Consider the following 18,694-nt stretch of genomic DNA (forward strand, 5'->3'; position numbering starts at 1 on the left):
CTGAAAAGATGATGTGCAGTTCCAGTTACTAAGTGTCTACTTCATACATCTACTGCTACTAGAAAAAACAATTAGAAAGTAAGTTGTACTGGCAGCTAAAAGCAGAATATCTACTATATCTCAGGTGGGCAGTTGAGCCTGCATTTTGTTCTAGTAGCTGCTAGTGATGGCTCAAGCATCACCCTCCTGAACCTGGAAATACACCGAACCATCAAATATGGTGAAAAGAGGCATGCAAACTCAGGAACAGAGGGAGGTACGTGCTGCAGCCCCTCTGCTTAGTAGGGGATTAGGAACACATCTGAAATTCAGTATGTGCTTGAGTGCTTCGCTGAGATCAGCTGGATCCGGAGTCTGAATTCTGTCCCCTAGCATGTCTTTCAGGATTTTGTGTTAGCTTGAATCTTGGGGAGAATATATTTATGCTGCAGTCACGATAGCTGACATAGGCATACATGTCCCATGTATACATTATCTCACATGAGACATGGAGAGGGCTGTCCTTGGTAGCTGGTGTGTGCAGACAGACCCCAGAGCTCCCCAGCTGCAAAGGCGGTGGCAACTGGAAGCACTGGACTGCTGAGGAGACCATCACTAAGTGCAAACTCGTTTGGATCCAATTACTTCAGTGCAACAAGTTATATTGTGTGGGAAGCTCACGTACTGTTCTTCTTGCCATCTGCTGGCAATTAAAAATTTGGCCACTAGTTTTATTCCAAGGAAACAAAAATGTCCCTTTGTAACACCAGTGGGAGACTGGGTGATACTGGATCCTCGAAACCACCTTAGTTAATGAAAATTGTCCAAACCCCAATACCAGGGCTCTGGGCTGAGTCAGCTCAGTGCAGTACGGCAGTGTTTATATTTATTGTACAATTTTGTGTGTATGCAAAAAAAGTGCACAAATTCCGAAGCCCTCATTTTCCAGGCCCATTTGGAAGGCATTTTTTTCTCTAACAAACAAGTTTAGCAAGAGCTTACCAACAACCAGCAAGATCTGTTTTGGTGAGTGGTGCTGGGAGTTGGAAGATAGCTCTTGGGGTTATTTTAGCAGGTTTGAACTGAGGGTGGAAATCCTTCCTTTGCCCCAGCAAAAAGAAACACGAGCGATGCTTTGTTTGTCTGAACAGGACGGGCCCTTTTCACCTGCATGAGCTGTCCCACTGACAGCTATAGCTTCTGTAGTGTGACACCGGGCCATCTGCTCAGGCAGGTTGGTGGTACCGTACCTGTGGCACAGCTGAGGGTCTGAGGTCCTGCCGGAAGGTGCAGGGTGATTTCCCAAGAACAACTTTTCTCATGTTCATGAACCCTGCAGCTCGGCAATTGCTGGCCTCAAGCTGTGAAGATAGGCGTCTTGGGCACTTTGCATTGGAGATAAGGAGCGAAATCTTTGCAATGTCTGCTGATGGTGCTGGGCTCCAGCTGTGGCTCCTCTGAGCTCCTTGGGCTTTGCAATGAGCTCCGACAGTGCACTGCGATCCTGTTTCTGCCTTCCTGTCCTGGGTCTTGATGGCCTTCCAGGATGCAACTCCCTTATGCTGCTGGAAAATCTTTTTCCTGACAAAGCTTTCCAATTTTCTGCTCTTTTGAGGGTTGGTTGTTGTATTCTGCCCATGTTCATTACACAAACACTTCATCATCTATGGTCTGCTCTTCTTCAAGGACACTGTTTCTTCCATTTCCAAGATTGTGCTGCTGTCAACAGGTGGCCAAACAGCCCAACTCTTCAGTGTCCACCTTCAGAGCATCTCCTATCTAGCATCAACGTGGAAAGCAGCAAGCATTGCTCTGCTATCACAACGTGGGGATTTTTATGAGCTCCTCAGATTGGCTTGAAGCAGGTGCTGAGGACCTAATAAAAGGTGTCACGTAACACGACTTCCAAGCGTTTTCACTACCATTTAGGTACTGAGAGAAATCGGCTTAATCAGAGCCATCTGTAGAGATCTGCGATGCAGGACTTGGATGGCAGAGAAACTGGTGGCTGCTGACGTACTCCCAAAGAAACTTGGTTGCAGCCATGCTGGGCTGTGGCTGCATTTTTACAAACCATATATATATGTATGTATGTATGTATGGCATTATTGGAAGTTCCTGAATTAGTCTGTGGAAGGAGATAAATGACCCTCCAGAGGCCTTAGGAAGGTGGTCCCATCCGCTGAGTGGGGAGACCCTCGGGGGCACAGCCGGAGAGTTGCAGCAAGAGGGACTCGGGCTCCGGGGCATCGCTGCTGTAGGAGGTCAGTAGCCAAATAACTCCTCTGTCCCACTCTGGTCATTCACCTCACTGGGACCAGAGATGGGCCAGTGCTAAGAGCATTTGGAAATGCGTTTCCCCTTCCCAGGAGCGTGCCTATGTCCCCATGCTCCCCCAGGGCAGCTGCTCAAAGCGGTCAGGCACATCTGCCTGTCTGCCTGGCATCCCAGCAGGATGGGGAGCCCTGCGAACAAAACACGAGGTGTGTGCATGTTTGTGTGTGCTCCAGCAGTGGTGGGGAATCACCACTGTGAGACTGTGGTGAATCTCAAGCTATGAACATGGCTATCTCTCCCTTGATCTCTTCTAAATGCGCACTGAGACTGTCTGCCAATTTTGTAAAGGAGTCTATCTTTATAATTATCCGTGATCCCCAGTGATATGAGACATTTAATCAGTGTCTCCTGACTTCTTGTCAGATTAATTACCAGCAGCACATGTATTTTCTGCTGCTTTTGGGGGGAATCGGTCATGGGAAAGTGAAGAAACCTCTCTGCTCATTTCGGTGGGGCTTGCAGGAGGAGGGAGGGCACCGAGGGTCTCGTGGCTCTGTGGTGGGGTGCAGTGTTGCTTCTGCGGATCTCTGTGAGCCCGTCCTGCAGTCCCGGGCTGGCCTGGTTTTGCAGGCAATATCAGTGGGAGCATTGCTTACTTGCAAATGTATATTCTGCTCTGCTTGAAGCCTTCCCCTGCCCATGAGAGGAGCCACAGGCCAGCAGTGCAAACCCTTCCCAGGCCAGCCTGGGTGAGCCCTTGCACAACGCTCTGCCTTGGCCAGGAGGGATGGGTGTGTGGGGGAAGAGAGGGGAAAGGGAATGGGAAAAAGGGTTTGGGCTCCTGGGGAACGGCAGGAGGCTCTTCCCCTTCAATCCGTGGGCAGCAATAATTTTGGCAGCTGCTCTGCTGACGGCGTGGGCTGCTTTCGTGTGCGTGTGTCCCCTCCCGGTTTCTCAGGCTGTGGCCCTGCACTGAAAGCAAGCCGAGGTGTGGAAACCTAATCCTGCACAGGGGCAGCGTGCCTGTCCCTGAATGCATTTGGGATAGTGCCTGTCCCTTTTCCTCCTCTGCAAGTCCAACGTGATGTTCAGCACCGCGTTCCCCCTCCTGCGCTGGGGCTGGGTGCAGGATGCTGCGCGAGTGCTGCTCCCCCCGCGGTACCAATTAGGGATCCTGGGTGTCCAAATGAGTGGGCAAAACAGGGAAAAGCTGATGCTGCAGAGAGCAGCGGGCAGGGCTGCCAAGCCCCGCTCCCCGCAGCTGTCCCTGATATAGAACCCACCACGCTCTGACCAAAGGGTAGCAGAGACTCATTTCCAGGGCGGTTGCTGGGCTGAGGTCCCGCTGTGCCCTGGCGAGCGGCACTTTCTCTGCTGTGTTTTACAAGGGTGGTGTGATGACGTGCTGTTCTGCTGCTGGGTTTTACCACCTCCTCCTCCCGGCTGCCTGCAGCCAGGGGTATGCGGCACCTCCAGCCAGCAGCATCGCTCGGGGAAGAAAGCACCCTCGTGGGCTCGTCCCTGCGGGCTCCTGTGGTGCTTGTAGCATCAACCTGCTGCTTGTTCCTGCTTGGCTGCGGGCAGGTCTGGGCGGATGTGTTGGGGAGAATAAACTGCAGCTCTCCAAAGACAAACCTAAATTCACTCTTTCTTAAAAGATTGTGTCTCCCTTGAACAAATCCACGAAGATACTGGCAGGAACAGCTAGCTCTGCATTGAGCATGGGAAATACCTGGCTGGGAAGCATTGCAGATAACTGCTCCTGAGTTCAGCAGCACTGAATAGCCAATGTGGTTGGAGTCACTGTGGTTTTGGTTCTTCTTTTCCAAAAAATAGATAAAATCTGAGATATTTTCCCAGAAATCTCCCTATCTCTTCCCCTTCTCCTTGACAGAGGCTGCAGAAATGCGTTTGGAGCCCTTGGGCTTTTCCCATGGAGCACTTGGCTTGTTAAAATATTTGACATCAGAGTTCTTTATTACCTGCAATAAAATGCCTCTGCTAATCTTTAACATGCAGTGTGTCAGAGAAAATGGATTGCATTAAAAACCTGTTTATGGGAGTGTTACTAAAACGTAAAAAGGAGTAAAAGTGAATGATGACTGAAAAAACATTACTTTCGTGACAGCAAAGGCACTGCCCAGTCAAACAGTGCCTGGCAAAACTGCAGAGAAATGTTTGGTCTGGACCTGAACCCAAGGCTCAGTAAGAGGATGAACTAGCACCTCGCTCCCTCCCCACCTTTGATTTGCAGTGATTTCCAAGCCTGCTGCTTTCCCCCCCTCCAGTCTTAACTCAAAACTTCTCCTTCAGCAAGCCAGTCTGGAAACACGTCTGCATTGCACAGCTCAGCCTGCCTGGGGGCACGGCCAGAGCCGTGGCACTGCCCTGTCCACCTGGCGCTTGGGTTCAAACAGCGTTTTACAACAGCTTGCCCTCCTTTATGTAGTTTGGAGAATGTTTGAATATTTCCAAACTAGGCTTTCCTGCAGCATTTAGGTTTTTATAAGGCTGCTGTTTACTGCGATATCTTAATGCCTTGTGGTTTTTGGTATTTTCATCTGTTCTTCCCATTGCATGAGCAGGGAACAGAGTGAAGCGGCTGTGGTCCCAGGGTAAGATGGCAGTGCCATACCTGCCACTTCAATAACCTAACAAAAACGTTTCAGCCCTTTAGAAGTATAATTTGGTCTCAGCTCCTGTTTGAGACAAGGTCTGGGAGTGTCTGAGCTGTAATCGCGCGGACATGCCTGTTCCCAGACCTCAGCTATTGGATTTCAGACAACGGAGAGGAACAGTATCAGGTGTCAATTTTTTTTCTGCTGCTTCTACTCCACAGTCTATTTTTAATATCATTTTTATTGCATTCAAGATAAACAGCAAGTAGATGAGTTCCCATGGGAATCAGGGTCCATCCACCGCTCACGGCAGTTTAGCTGAGGGGAAAGTACAGTTGCGTGAGAGTCTCCAGTGCTTTTGGTGCGGGAGTGCTAAGATTTCTCCTCTTTTTATGATTTCATTATATTTACCAAAGCTGGTTCACATTAAGCCGTGAAGCAACTGCTGTGTTGCCCCGTGGTGGGGGGAGGACGGGGAAGGGGCTATTTCTCCATGTCCGGCATTGTGCTCTGATCCTCGCCTCCCTGCCAGAGCAGGGCAGGAGTGGAGGCAGAATTGGTGTCACCCTGACTGCTGCCAACAGCAGCTCTGAGCAGGGCCCTCCGAGCCTCCTTGCCGGGCAGGGGGGTGGAAGGGGCTGCAGGACCCTCTCCTGACTGCCCCTGCATGATTCTAGAGTGGGATCAACGTGTCCCTGCTGTCCCCCAGCTTGTTCACAGCTGCTTTGATCTGGAAGAGGGTGTTTGAGTTGGTCCAAAACAGCATATTTATGTAGCATTGCCCTGACTTAGGCTTCAGAGAGGTACCATGGCTCTGTGTCCTACCAGCCCTGGAGAAATATCTCCAGTGCATTGGGTGGGCTGGCTACCCTCCATCTGGGAGGGAAATATCAGCTGCCTCAGATGCTCAGATGCTGAGAGCATCCTTGGACAGGAGCCTTGTTGGTCTGGGCATGACTTGGGCACCGTTACAGTCTGGTCATGAAGCTGGTGCAGCTGACAGATCAACTGGCCTGCAAACACTGAGGACACACTGGCCTGTGTCGATGTATGGTGAATGCCACAAGGTCCCAGTTGGATATGCTCTGTGGAAGTGGTTTCTGAAGGACAGATGCTGTTGAGTGCTGGGACATTGTGTGCTTGGGCAGGGAGGCTGAGCATGAGGCCAACAACAGGATGTCCGTCACCCACAGGAAATCTCCATCCATGTGTGATGGTGATGGATTTGGTGACAGACCCAGCAAATGGCAGTGTAAGAAATGGCAAGATGTGTGAAAGAGCTGGCAGATGCAAAAGACATGAGAGAGCTGGAGCATCTTCTGCAATGGCAGTCAGGAAAGCATCTGGAGTGTTCAGAAGGTGGGATTTGTGCCATCTGGAGAGATGGGCGGTGGCCAACAGAGCCAGAGGGGACCTTCGCATGCGCCCACTTCATGCTGCATCTGCCCCTGGGAGTTACAGTGTTAGAACTGGAATAATTTCTTGCTTTTATGCTGGAAGCTGAGACCTCAGAGCAAGGACCCCACCAGATGAGGCCTGGAGAGAAAAATTCTTTTCTGTGGTTGCATTTTTGAGAAGCCAAAAATCAGAGTGAGGTTCTTCAAAGGCAGTGCTGCCGGCCCTGCTCCGCAGATGGGCTGCCTTGCACCCACTCCCATGCATCTCCTGCTCATCAGCGCAAACCAGGCCCATGCTGTTCAGATCTGAAATGCTTCATGTGTGAAGCAGCTGGAGGAAATCAGTAGGTGAGGGATTGGAAGTGGGGCTGGGATCTCAGCGAGGGTGTTAATAAGGCATTTAGCGCAGCCTGGAGAGGCTGAGGCTTTGGTTCGGGGAGCCTGGCAGGGTCCTGGGGGTGTGTCACTTGTCCTGTGTCCCTGGTGGGGGTGGCACAGCTCCTGATCTCCAGGGGATCAGTGGTTCATCACTGGGGCACCTTTTAATGGGATACCATCACTGGAGGCATGGTATTGGCCAGGATGCTGTGCTGACGCCATGCTCGTGGGGATGCTCAGACCTGTGGCCTCTGTGCCTTCTTTCAGGTCCCGACTTGGCCAATGTGTCACCCTTCCACATGACCCAAGGATGACAGACAGGCTGGGTCCCCTCCCTGGGCGCTGCCCTGCTCCATCCTGGGTGCACCAGCTAATGCCCTGCGGATGAGCAGAACCACGAACCTGCTCAACAGGAAATGCAGCCTCCTCTGTGTCATGGAAATCTGCTCCCCACCTCTTGGCCTGAGGCCAGGGCTGGGCCAGGGAGAGATTAATAGATGGTAAGTGCTGACAGCGAGGAAGCCAGGAGGTGAGACATGGGCGGACATGGCACTCTCGATGGTGACAGACCTCTTGCAGGAGGAGTTTCCAAACTTCTGCCTAACTGCAGCATGGTACCTCGTATGCCACATGGAGCAGGGTGGAGGATCCTGGATTTGGGTTCCTCCTTGTTCCCCACCAGAGCCAGAAGCTGGTGGTGGTGGGACTATGCTCTCCATATACATGCCAGGGACGTGCCCAAGTGCCTGGGCTCCCCGTGCTGCCGTGGCCCTGCCAACGCAATGGCGCTGGAGGCCATCCCGGTGCTGCAGACACTGAGGCTCCATGCTTCCCAAATACTGCTGCCCTGCGTGGGCTGAGTCACCATCTCCTGGCTGTAAACCCAGCAGATGGTTTCGTCTCACACCCCGCAGCCTTGCGGTGTTTGCTCGTTGCTACCTTGGTGGTCGGGGGATGCTTAATGGGCTCCGGTGCCTCCTTGGGGTGTGCTGAGTCATGGAGAGGAGAAGAAATATTTCCCCTTGCACATCCCAATTAAAACACGGTGTTTGCTTCCCGGAGCGGGGCAGAGTGTTGGTGCCCCCAAACCTGCTCCAGAAGGGATTTATGGCACATTTCAGCAGCTCCCTGACACGTGGCCACACCTGAACGTGCCGGTGGTTGTTCTCCCTCGGGGGCCTCCCGGCATCTGCCGAGTGGGACCAGGCAGCGCGTAGGGCCCATGAGTCGAGGCGGAGGTGAATACCTCCTTTGACACCAAGAACTAGACCGAAACTATGTCAACGGAGAGAGCCAGGGTGGCTTTTCCTGTTTTTCCTGCTGGAGGCTTTGAACTGTGTCCTGCAGGGTCAGCGTGGGGAGACACCTCGGGCTCGGATGGGGAGGGTCTGAAATCCTAGACCCTGGGAAAGGGGAGACCGATTGCCTGGGAGAGGTATCGGTGGGAGAGCCCGCAGAGCCCATCCATCTCCAGAGCATTAGCTGGGAGGAGGAATTTGGGGGCGAGTAGCGCCCCATGTTTTCCAGAGTGATGGAGGTGGCTTGGGGCAAATGAGGAGAGCAAATTTGATGTTGGGGTGCTCTGTCTTTGCACGGCTGCCTCTACCCTACATGCAATGCTATTTTGGCTGGTTTAGCTGCTATTGGTAAGAGTGTGGTCTAGAAGGAAAACTATGAATGCCCCAAAGCACTGGGAATCTGAAAGCACCAGTGTAACTTGAAGGGGACCCCGTGGCTGCAAGCCACCTCTGGGTTTAGGAACCCCACAAGGATGTTGCAGGGTTTGCTGTAAGATGCTTGCTGCCCAGACTGGGCAGGTGGCCCAAAGTAAAGAAGAAGAGAGCAATGAATGTACACAGCTGAATCTGTAGGGTGTGAGGACAGATTTTAGGGCAGGGGTTTTCCCAGGGCTTGGTGATCCATTCTCCTGGTCTTGTACAAAGAGGCCAGCACAGACCTCAAACCTCTCAGCAGTCAGTCCTGTCCAAAAAGTGGGTAAAAGCTGCTGGGAGAGGGTAAGACAGCAGCTCAGGAAGGGCAGGTAAAGCCTTGGGGCCAGTCATCACACAGGTTCAATCCCCTCCACTGCAAGGGCTGCAGTCTGATTTTATTGCTACAACTATAAAGATAGAAAAGCTGATAGCACGGGACCGTTTCTCCTGGTATACAGAAAGGTGTTTTATACTGTAGTTTGTTCTTCTGCTGGTGGAGCAAGGGGCAGGTCCTACCTGTGGGCCATGTGGCCTAATCCCTGGCTTCAAAGGGGTGTCTGCAGGAGAAGGCGGGGAGCAGTGCTGGGCGTGTAAATCGGCTGTACTGGAGAAGCTGGGCCCTGGGCCAGCAGCATATCCCCCACCAAGCCCCCCTCCCAAAATGTACATGCAAAATAAATGCTGTTTTGCTGGTCTGTGAGTATCTCAGGGTTTTGCTGACACGGACGGGTCAGTCTGGACTTGCACCTTGCCCCGTCCAGGACTTGCACAGGTGCCCCGAGAGGCACCAGGTCTCTTCTGGGTGGCTTTTCCCTGCCACCCTCCGTGCAGTCTGGTTATTGCTGCAGCAAATGGATTTATTGGTGTCAAGTTGCACAAGTGTGAGTTTTAGTGGCCCAGTGGAAATCGCTGCCAGGTTCAGGCCGGTGCACGGACACCTCTCTGCGTTATTTTTATTCTTCTGCTGACATCTAGTGTGTGAAAACCTGTAACACAGTGCGCTGAGTGGGTTGGGAAATTTGGATGTGGGACAAACGGGACTGTTTCTTGCCCTGTTCATGGCCAAACAGACACCAGCATCTTCCCCCAGTTCCTCTGTGGGAGCCTCAGTGACTCAGGTGAGCACCGGTGAGGGGGGGACCCTGCAGGCTGATGCTGACTGGTATTTTCAGGTAGAGCTGCTGGAAATTAATCCTAACTGGAGCAGGAAAAGGAATTTGAAGTGGATGATTATCCAAGCCTCCTGCTGAATGCACCATGTTTTGATGGGTGGTGAACGTGCTAGTGGAAATAAGGAGCTGCTGCATCATCGTGGAGACGTGTCCTCCGTTCAGGGTCCACCTCTGGGATGGCAGCTCTGCAAGGGGGTTCGGTGCTGTGCGTCCTTGCTGGATGGGGAGGAGAGGGGGGAACGGGGAGCAGCGGCTCCCTGGGTTTGTTGCTCTCCCCCTTATTCTGCTTCTGGTCGGAGCTTATGGTCTGCTCTCCAAACGTTATCTCAGGTCAGTGAGTTGTCCTGTTAAAATAAGTAATTTTTAATGTCTGCTGGTGAATAATGCTTATTAATGTCAACTTATATCCTGGCCTAGCGTTCTTGCCATCGGCCTCGATACACAAGAGCATTGGGAGCTGCAGGGCGCTGATGGTGCCCCAGACACAGGGTTGGTAACTGTGGCTCCGTATCCCGATGCTGCACTGAACCCAGGAGCTGGAGGAGGCTCCTTGGGGTCACAGTGGTAACCTCTGGAGGTGACAGGTGACACTGGCTAACCTTAGCATTGCCCGCTGTACATTCCCCTCCCTGGTAGTTTAAATTTTTTCATTTCATTGTGTTTCTCCTACGTCGTGATAGGAGCCCAGCTTTTGGCATGCAGGGCTGTTATCACTTTATCACCCCTCTAGCATTGAACAGGCTGGTCTCGAGCACCCAAAATTACCCAAACTCAGGCCGTTGCTGTAGGATGAGGCGGGGAAGCTCTGCACATGCCAAAGTATCATCGAGGACAGAGGGGACCACGACTCAGACCTGCCCTGTGTCCTGAGTGGTCTTGTCCCTATGATCACTGGCACAGAGCACGGCACCCACAGGCGGAGGTGCCCTGGGGCTGGGCACACTGGCACCCACCCAGGGCACCCGCTCCTGCCCCATGTGAGAGTGCTGGTCCCTCGTTCTAGCCTGGTCACAGTAAAACATCCTAACACTGCTATGGGATGTCCGGTGGCTTCAGGGCTCAGTCATGTCACATCACAGGACGGAGACGGGTAAGTGCTTCTCTGTCCTCGCACGTAAAATATGCTTTAAGATAAAAAGTGCTGTGGGAAATCTCATGCTGAACCATTTACACTGCTGTTCACATGACTTTATTTTGTAAAAAACCTCTCAAATCTTGCCAAAAGTCAAGGTTTATTTCCCCATCCTGAGGGTATTTAATCCTCATCTCATTAACTTTCATTTTAATGTACAATTGCTGAGGAGAGAAAATAACCGAAATATTTTGTCTTAGGGAAAATATAAGATATAAATTTATCCCAAAGCCATCAGAGATGCTTATCAGCATGTTTTTCTCTCTTCCCTAGCTACGTGAGCTTGCAGAAGAACCAGTTTTGCTCGGCTTTGGCTTTCTGAGAGAATAAATGATTGCTGGAGAAATTCAGCTGGGCAGCAAGTCTCTGCTCGGGACGGGTTGATGATTTGAGCACGGGATAGGAAACGAAAAGCATCACTGTGTGGGATCATGTTGGGGTGCCCTGGGCGATGGAAGGACTTGGCTCTAAAAAAAGGAGACAGAAATTTTCACAACAATTTATGCAGAAAAGCATCCTCTGAGTGGGCTGTAATTTATTTCTGCAGTTGAAACCATCTGCTTCTCACTTTCAGCTACAACCAGCCCAGGTCTAAAAAGTCAAAAAAAGGTGTTAAGTGTGATTATTAAGCCAAATCTCACCTTCTTCCTCAGAATTTGCTGAGGCCATGCCCAGGCCCAGGGCTGTCTGGAGGTAGGGCACATCAGGGCATTTGACCAGCCCCGTCCACGCGTGCTGCTCTGAGTAATGGGTGAAAACTAATACTGGTAAAATTATTTTTTGCAAAGCTGGAATGAACTTTGCTTAAAAACTGCTTGAAAACTGAACTTTTGCCAAAATGAACTTTTGCCAAACATCATGTCAGCAAGAAACAACAGGAAAGAGAGGTTATTTTTTCCCATTTTGGTACTTTCCAGCCGCCATTCCCTTATGTTTCCTACTTTCTGTGTGAGGTTAAAACAGGAGAAAAATGCTCCAGCTGCTGCAGGTAGAAGCACAGAGAGTGATGGAGGTGGAAGTGGGAAGGCTGAGATGGCTTGGGGGGCAGATGGGGCCAAGCAGGCAGATTCCTCGCAGAGCTGCCCTGCTGTGGCGAGGACAGAAAGAGTTAAGCCGCAGTGTTGCTGGGGGAGCTCAGGTGTGGCTCTGCTTTCCTTCCTGGCCTCCAGGACTACAGCACCAGCTTGCCAGGCTTTGGGGAGAGGTTAGGAAATGCCTGTCTCAGGAGAGCTGCCTCCAAAGCTGTGGCCGGAGGGTCCCGTCCCTGCGGCGTGGGGCCATGAGGGCAGCACCTTCCCTGGGGACAAAGCTGGCCCGGAGGACATCGTCGGTGGGGAAGGCGAAGCAGATAGTGCACCCAGATTTGCCCTGTGCAGGCTGGTTTTGAACAGCTCTCAGAAAGCAGCCAGTGCTCAGGAGAGCAAAAAGGATGAGATTGACTGTGATTGCTGCTTGGCCAAGGAGGCGGCAGTGGTGACGCCCTGCCTCGCCTGCCCAGAGCATCGCCAGGCTGCCCTGGGGAGCAGCGAGCTGTGGAGCCGCTGGACCTGCAGCCCCTCCGAGGGCACCGAGCTGCCAACCTGTGGGTTAGAGCACTTAACTCTATAACCAGAAACCTGGTCATGAGTGAACAGCCTGGGTAAGTGAAGAGTAAATATTTTCAGGTGTAACCCTAGAAGCAACATTGATATGTAAGTGAGAAAGAGTGAGGTTTGAAAAACAATGCTCTTCGTCCTTTCTCTGTATGGATTTACTTTCTTGCCCTGGGAGGAGGAGGGCTCTGCTTCCAAACCAAGTGGTCGTTGCCAGAGTGGGCATGGGAAGTTTAATAAAACTTTTGGTCCTGTGCATTTACCAGATGTTGTGGCTGGTGCTGTGCAAAGGGCATCCCACGCTGTGCCTGCCGCCCCAGCTTCCAGGAAAGCTCTGCTCACGTGTGAGGGTCAAACAGCCTGAGGTGTGAGTCCAGGTCTTCAGAGACCCCAGTGACCTTACCCCAGCGGGGATCCTCCTTGCCCAGTTTTAGGTGCCTGGCCTGAGATGCTCTAGAGCAGTTGGCAGGGCTGGACCATGCACCGGTTCCCTGAGGCTGGGCACTGACTGCTTGGCAGCTCTTCTTCCACCCCCCTCCTGTTTTCAGGCTGGAAGGAGGGTCTGAATCCCTCCCTCCAGGTGAAATCCTGGATGGGGTGGCTGTTTTATCCTCCTCTTCCAGCACTTTTTAAAATCATGGATGGCAGAATTGCATTCTTATGGGCACACTGCCTGTGTTCACTTATTAACAAATGTTTTATTTCCTGTGCTGGCAGAGAACTTTCTCAAGCTTTGAGAGAAGAAAGTAAAGCTGGACAATATGGGGTGATGAGTTTTGGTGCTGTTAAAAAGGTGCAGTCATCCAAGTTGATGGTGACCTGGTCCTTTCTGCTGGAGAGGACTCCACTCCAGCTCCAGGCATCCAACACCTACCACAGGGATCAGAGAGTTTCCTCTCCTTGGTTTTCTGACCCCAGAGAAGGTGGGTCAATGATGACTCTCTGGTTTGTTCACAGAATGACCTTCTTCAGACCCACCTGGAGTATGACTGGAAGCTGAAGTCTCTTGAGAAAGCAATTCTCAAACTACAGAATAGCACACGGTAAGGCAGAACAGAGCTGGGTTTGCTCCCATCTTGCTGTTGGTGCCACAGATGATCTGTCTCCCTGTAAAATGATGATAGTCACAATTCTGCCCAATTTCTATCAGGTGGCTCCTGGGGGGCATTGACAGAACCACAGGCAGAGCTCCTAACAACATCACTTGTCATCTTCAGCAAAGTGTGAGCCACAGTGGAAGTATAAGGACCAAAATAGTCACAGTGCCTGCCTAGTGTGACCAGCTTTGTAACAAACCTCCTCGACAAACGGCCTCAGTCCCTTGTTTCAAAGCTACTGCAGCCAAAACTGCCTCTGTGCTGTTGAGTTTTCCATTTCCAAAAAGGTGCTGGATTTGCCAGTGTTTGCAGGGGAGGTGCCCTGGGGTGGAGAGGGATCAATGGCAGCAGGAGACGACTTGAAGGACAGTGCAGTGGGTGACTTCTGTCCCACAGGCGTCTATCTCAGATGTGGAAAGCCGCATGGGAGGGTTTAGGCTGCTGCTGGTGGCAGTGGGGACAGCCCAGCAGGAGGTAGTGGCCTTTCTGGAGGAGGAGAGCATGGCTATGAAAGGATAAAAATCCACTTAGAGCACAAGTGAGCCCTTATTAAGAATAAGCTCAAACTGGAGAAGATGCCTGCTCACACCAAGTGCCTCTTAAAAGTCGGGTAGTTTGAGATGTGTCCCATTACAGTAGCTGGAGGGATGTGAAGGTGGGAGAGCAGTGCCTGCCCTGACCACTGCAGGGTGCCATACCCACCAGCAAAATGCCTCCAACAGGCAGTATCGTAGCCTAAAACAGGTGAATCTTTTTGTTTATTTTGTGGCTAGGAGTGCTGTGAATTCAGGAAGAGCTCCAGGGTGGATGCTCTTCCCAGCATTTACATCGAGCTGAAGGACAAACTGTCTCAAAGCAGGTGGGTCATCATGGAGCCTGATATCTGCTTGTACTTATTTTTGCAAAGCTGCACCTGAGGGCATGTGCTTGCTTATGAACAGCTCTGTGCTATCACCAAGTGGAAAAAGCAAAGGCCCAGAAAATTGCATGTGAGCCAGGCTAGAGCCCACTGTACTGCCCTTTCTCTGCGATAAGATCATTGCTTCAGATTTGCAACATTACATGGCTGCTGTGACAGCAAGCACAACAGGCCAGGAACTTCTTGAATTTTTTTGATTTGCTGAAACTGGAACTTTTCACATGTCCTGATAAAACTTCCCTTAAGAACGTTTCAAACCCAGGAAGGACTTTCTTGTCAGATGTAGAGAGAATGAGAAACAGCCAGATAAAAAGGGCATGAACTCACAGTGTGAACAACAGAGACCAAACTCCCTGCTCATCTCACTCAAGACAAGATGCATGAACCCACCATCCCGGTGAGTCCCCCGAGACCGGGGTCAGGCCGGGAGCTAACTCTGCTTTATCTTCTGGTGAAAAATTTCAGGTCTCATTGTGACCGGGAATGGGAGAACGCTGGTGATTACAAGATGTTTTCAGAGCTGACAGCGCTGTTTCTTGCCTGGCTTTAGTGGCAGGTTGTGATGAGGCGTTAGCAGGTTGCGGGATGATCAAAGGGAGAAGGGAGGGATTCCCCAGACCAGGAGGGATGCTGAGTCTCACTCCAACACCACCCGAGAGCAGAGGGCAAGAAAGACCAGGGGTTTCTACCTCCCTCCTTTGGCTTTGTCCTGGTCTTTCTTTAAAATGATAAACAGTAGCAGTCAGCCAGCAATGATTTAGCATGTGGAAAGCCTGAGCTTTATCGGTGTCCCTATCCCGGCTCCTTTTAAGTCCCCCATAGAAATCTCATGAGCAGCAATATATAAACTGGCCGAATTTGTACCCACACAAGGTAATGTGGCTGAGCCTCATAAATTCCACCGGTTTATACATATCAGCCCAGTATCCTCAGCAAAGGAAAAACTACCAGGTGCCAGCAGCGATGAAGAGAAGGGCTTGTGCTGGCTGGGGTCAATCTCGAAAAGTGCTTTGCACCCCAAATGTCAGCAGAGACAGGGGCTCAAGCACCAGGGCTGCAGCGCGTTTGGGTGTTGAACCGGCCTCTCTCCGGTTTTCAGGCAGGAATAATTTATTATAAAAATGGCCATTGAGGCAGCCCTGCAAAACAGCTCGAATGCCTCTAGGCGGCAAGAGAGTGTGTCTGATCACAGGGGGACACGCAGCCCCTCACTTCTTGTCTGGTTCTGCATGAACTGCTTGCAGATCCTGGTCAGGGAGTCCTTTCTGATCTCTGTCCCTTGTTGTTGTATGTGGTCATGGGCTGGAGGTAGCACGGGGTGCTGTGCGGAGCACCCCGAACCCCAGGTTGTGTCCCGAAGTGCTGAGAGGCCGATGTGGGGTTGGCCCAGCGTGAAACTGGAATCAGCTGCATGTGCTCACAAAATCCCCTGCTTGGATGAAACCTCTGCAGCACTGGCTGGCAGGTCCTCATCCTCCGGTCAATGTGAGGAGCTGGTCCTGCACAGCTGGGGACCATTGCCCCTGTCTCCATGGCGTGCGAGCCCCAGGTACCACAGCCCATGGTTAGTGCTGGGGCAGCAATCACTTCTTTCTTTCCTTTTATTGCTGAAGAGATCTGCTTGATCAAAATGATGGTGCCTGCAGTTGGACCACCCCAACACATCTCTGCCCCCCAACCAAAGACAAGGAGTGATTTCCTCAAGTGTAAGTCCTGGGTTTGATGGTTTTAATACTGACCTGCCTTTTAGGGGGAGGTGGAGTTTGGTAAGAGATTTCTGGAGATACAGAGTGAAATCCATCTCACCTGTCTTGGACACATACCTCCTTCAGCAGTGGTGCAGATGCTCTGTCTCCTTCCACTGACAGCAGAGAGCGCCTTAGGGACTGGCTTACACTCATAAGGACACTTAGGAAAGAAAATCCAAATTAAATAAAGGTTTATGGATTAAACTTCTTGGTAGGAGACCCTTACAAGGAATTAAGTTTACTTTCATTCATTTAAGAAGAACTAAACTGAGTCACGGTTATTTTAATTCTGCTAAAAATGGTACAAAGAAGTTTAATGGGGCTTATCTTAATCCACTTGAAAAATCAATTCAGGTTAATTTTCTTGAGTGTCTTGCATAGTTTGCCTTTGATTTTTCACATGTTAATTACTTTTATTGTGCGTGGCTGAAGCCTAGCATGACTGTAGCTTCCGTCAGTCACAGAAAATGCTCCTGTGGTTATGTGCAAACTTTAAATACAAAGCTCATATGTTGGGTAATCAGGATGGAGCATGCTCCTGGATGAGTCCTGTAAACCATTTCACAGATTTGCTGTGGTTGGCAGGGTTTTGAGTCCAGCCCCCCTGCTCAGAGAAGGGTCAACTGGGGCAGGCTGCTCAGGGCCATGTCCAGTTGGGTTTGAATATTTCCAAGGATGGAAACTCTACAACCTCTCTGGGCAACCTCTTCCAATGGTTGATCACCTTTACAGTAAAAAAGGCTTTTCTTATGTTTCAAAAACACTGTTTTCTATTTTTCTGTGTCCCTTAGCATGTGATGCAGAGACAGAGACAACGACAAAGTGACCAACACTGCTCCATGGGAACAGCTGTACCCAGATCATCCCAAAGGATTTGAACACAGATGCCAAGTGATGTCTGACAAGAGTTTGTACTTGAGCTTCTACTATTCTGAGGTTGAGATATCGAGATATCTGGGGCTGACATTTACCTTGGCATGATGTACAGAAGCATTGACCAGGCAACAGGTTCAGAAAGCAACAGCTGCACCTCGGCGAACAACTTCTCCTGGAGCATCCTGCGGAATGGGAAAGGGTTTTCTGCATGGCACAGTGATGTGGAGATGCCCCTCAAAATGGATGTGTTTGGTAGGATAGGGGTCTACCCGAACTACCCCAGCAGGACCCTTTTATGGGGTCACCTATGATGATGTGACCTTGATGCACCAGTTTGAGTATGATTTTGTTGAGCCCCTCTACCTTGACTTTTGGCTTTTAAAGAAAGAAACTGTCAGGATAATGTGACTGGGGGAAGACGCTGAGAAGATCCCAGCCTCCTTGCCTTCCTTTCAGGAGCAGCTCCCTTGAAAGCATCTGAGTCAGAAGAACTGTCCAGTGGTTAGGTTATGGTGTGATGCCAGTGCTTTTGGTGTGATGCCAGCTGGGTGAAGAAGGGAGAGATGTTTCAATAAAGACTCTTGTAATCAAATGTGGTTCTGAGCATCCCATATTTTAGAGGTGGACAAGGCTTGACAGTTCATGCAGTTGCTTGTCCAGGGGTCAGTGCAGATTGTTCCCAGCAGTATATCCATTAATACTCTGTTTAGTATGAGTCAAAGCCTTTTTTTTTAATTCCTCCCCCCCCAAGGGTGGTGTTGCGTCACTGCCCCGACATGTTGGTCCTACCAAGCCAGTGTAAGCGAGCAGACAGAAGCCAGGCAGACCAGGGTTGCGTTGCCATTTTCCCTGCTGTGCCTGGATAAAAGGTCTCAGCCCCCAGCTCAGTTCCCAGCTGGCTTCAGGACCAGGGTGGCACTGGGGCAGTGAAAGGTCCCTCTTGGTCCTCCCACCTCCAGGTCTGCACCAAGAGCAAAGAGCTATGGGTTGGGCTGATGCGGGCATTGCTTTGGGCAGGAGAGAGCCCGTGCCGCGTCCCCCAGGAACAGCCCCAAACCTCCTTCCTTCTCCAGAGGTAACTGGGGAAGCGGTGGGAGGCGCTGGTGGTGAGCCGGGAGCAGCAGAGCCTGCAGGAGCGTGAAAACAGCAGGAGGAGGCAGCGAAGGGGCTCCGTGCTGGGAGGGAAGTGCATTCCCCAGCAGAGCAGCAGCAGCTCAGCCGCAGCCCGCAGGAGGGTGCTCTCGGCCCGCCGCTGGCTCCGCTGCCTTCCTCGCCCTCCTCCTCCTCGCCCTCCTCCCGGGGCAGCGGTGGCAGGGACCGGGCCCTGCGGCCCCCAGCACCCGCACGCCCCGCTGGGCTCCCCTTCCCTGTCCCCCGGCCTCCCAGCCCTGCCGCCGTGTCCTCCTCGCTCGCTGCCGTGGGACCCCGCAGAGGTCCCGTGTTAAAGGTGGGTGACTGAGGGGTGCTCTCGTGTTGGGTGATGTCTTACCTGCCCCAGCACCCCTGCGCCCCGTCCACGCTCCCCTCCCCCTTGGTGACTCGCTCTTGGGTGCGGCTTTCGGAGCCCCACAGTAGCGGAGGGGACTGCTCTGAGAGGGTCCCATCATGGGCTAATTTAGCTGTGCACTCTGCAGAGTGACCTTTGGGGACCCAAAGTGACCTTTGCAGCCACCTTGCGCCCAGGGCCAGGGAACAAATGGGTGGGAAGCACAGAAAATTCCCTGCACACACCGTTGCTCTTCAGCAGGCTGGGCCAAGCTGCAGGCAGCAGACTGGTGGAGCTGCGGGGATGGCTGA

The 18,694-nt window shown here is 51.7% G+C and overlaps 1 protein-coding gene across 1 annotated transcript in view; it reads left to right on the plus strand.

Annotated features, from left to right (window-relative positions):
- TRIM16 (tripartite motif containing 16) overlaps window positions 1-17,455 on the plus strand; it is a 74,913-nt gene extending 57,458 nt beyond the window's left edge. Inside the window, 8 exon segments of the mRNA XM_072881521.1 lie at window positions 13,215-13,300; window positions 13,408-13,480; window positions 14,128-14,213; window positions 14,739-14,770; window positions 15,887-15,979; window positions 16,827-16,960; window positions 16,963-17,186; window positions 17,188-17,455. Coding sequence (XP_072737622.1) covers window positions 13,215-13,300; window positions 13,408-13,480; window positions 14,128-14,213; window positions 14,739-14,770; window positions 15,887-15,979; window positions 16,827-16,960; window positions 16,963-17,186; window positions 17,188-17,305 — 846 coding nt within the window. The 3' untranslated portion in view covers window positions 17,306-17,455.
- The last annotated feature ends 1,239 nt before the right edge of the window (window positions 17,456-18,694 follow it).

This window comes from Ciconia boyciana, chromosome 16, assembly GCF_034638445.1.
Source record: "Ciconia boyciana chromosome 16, ASM3463844v1, whole genome shotgun sequence".
NCBI classification, from domain to species: domain Eukaryota; kingdom Metazoa; phylum Chordata; class Aves; order Ciconiiformes; family Ciconiidae; genus Ciconia; species Ciconia boyciana.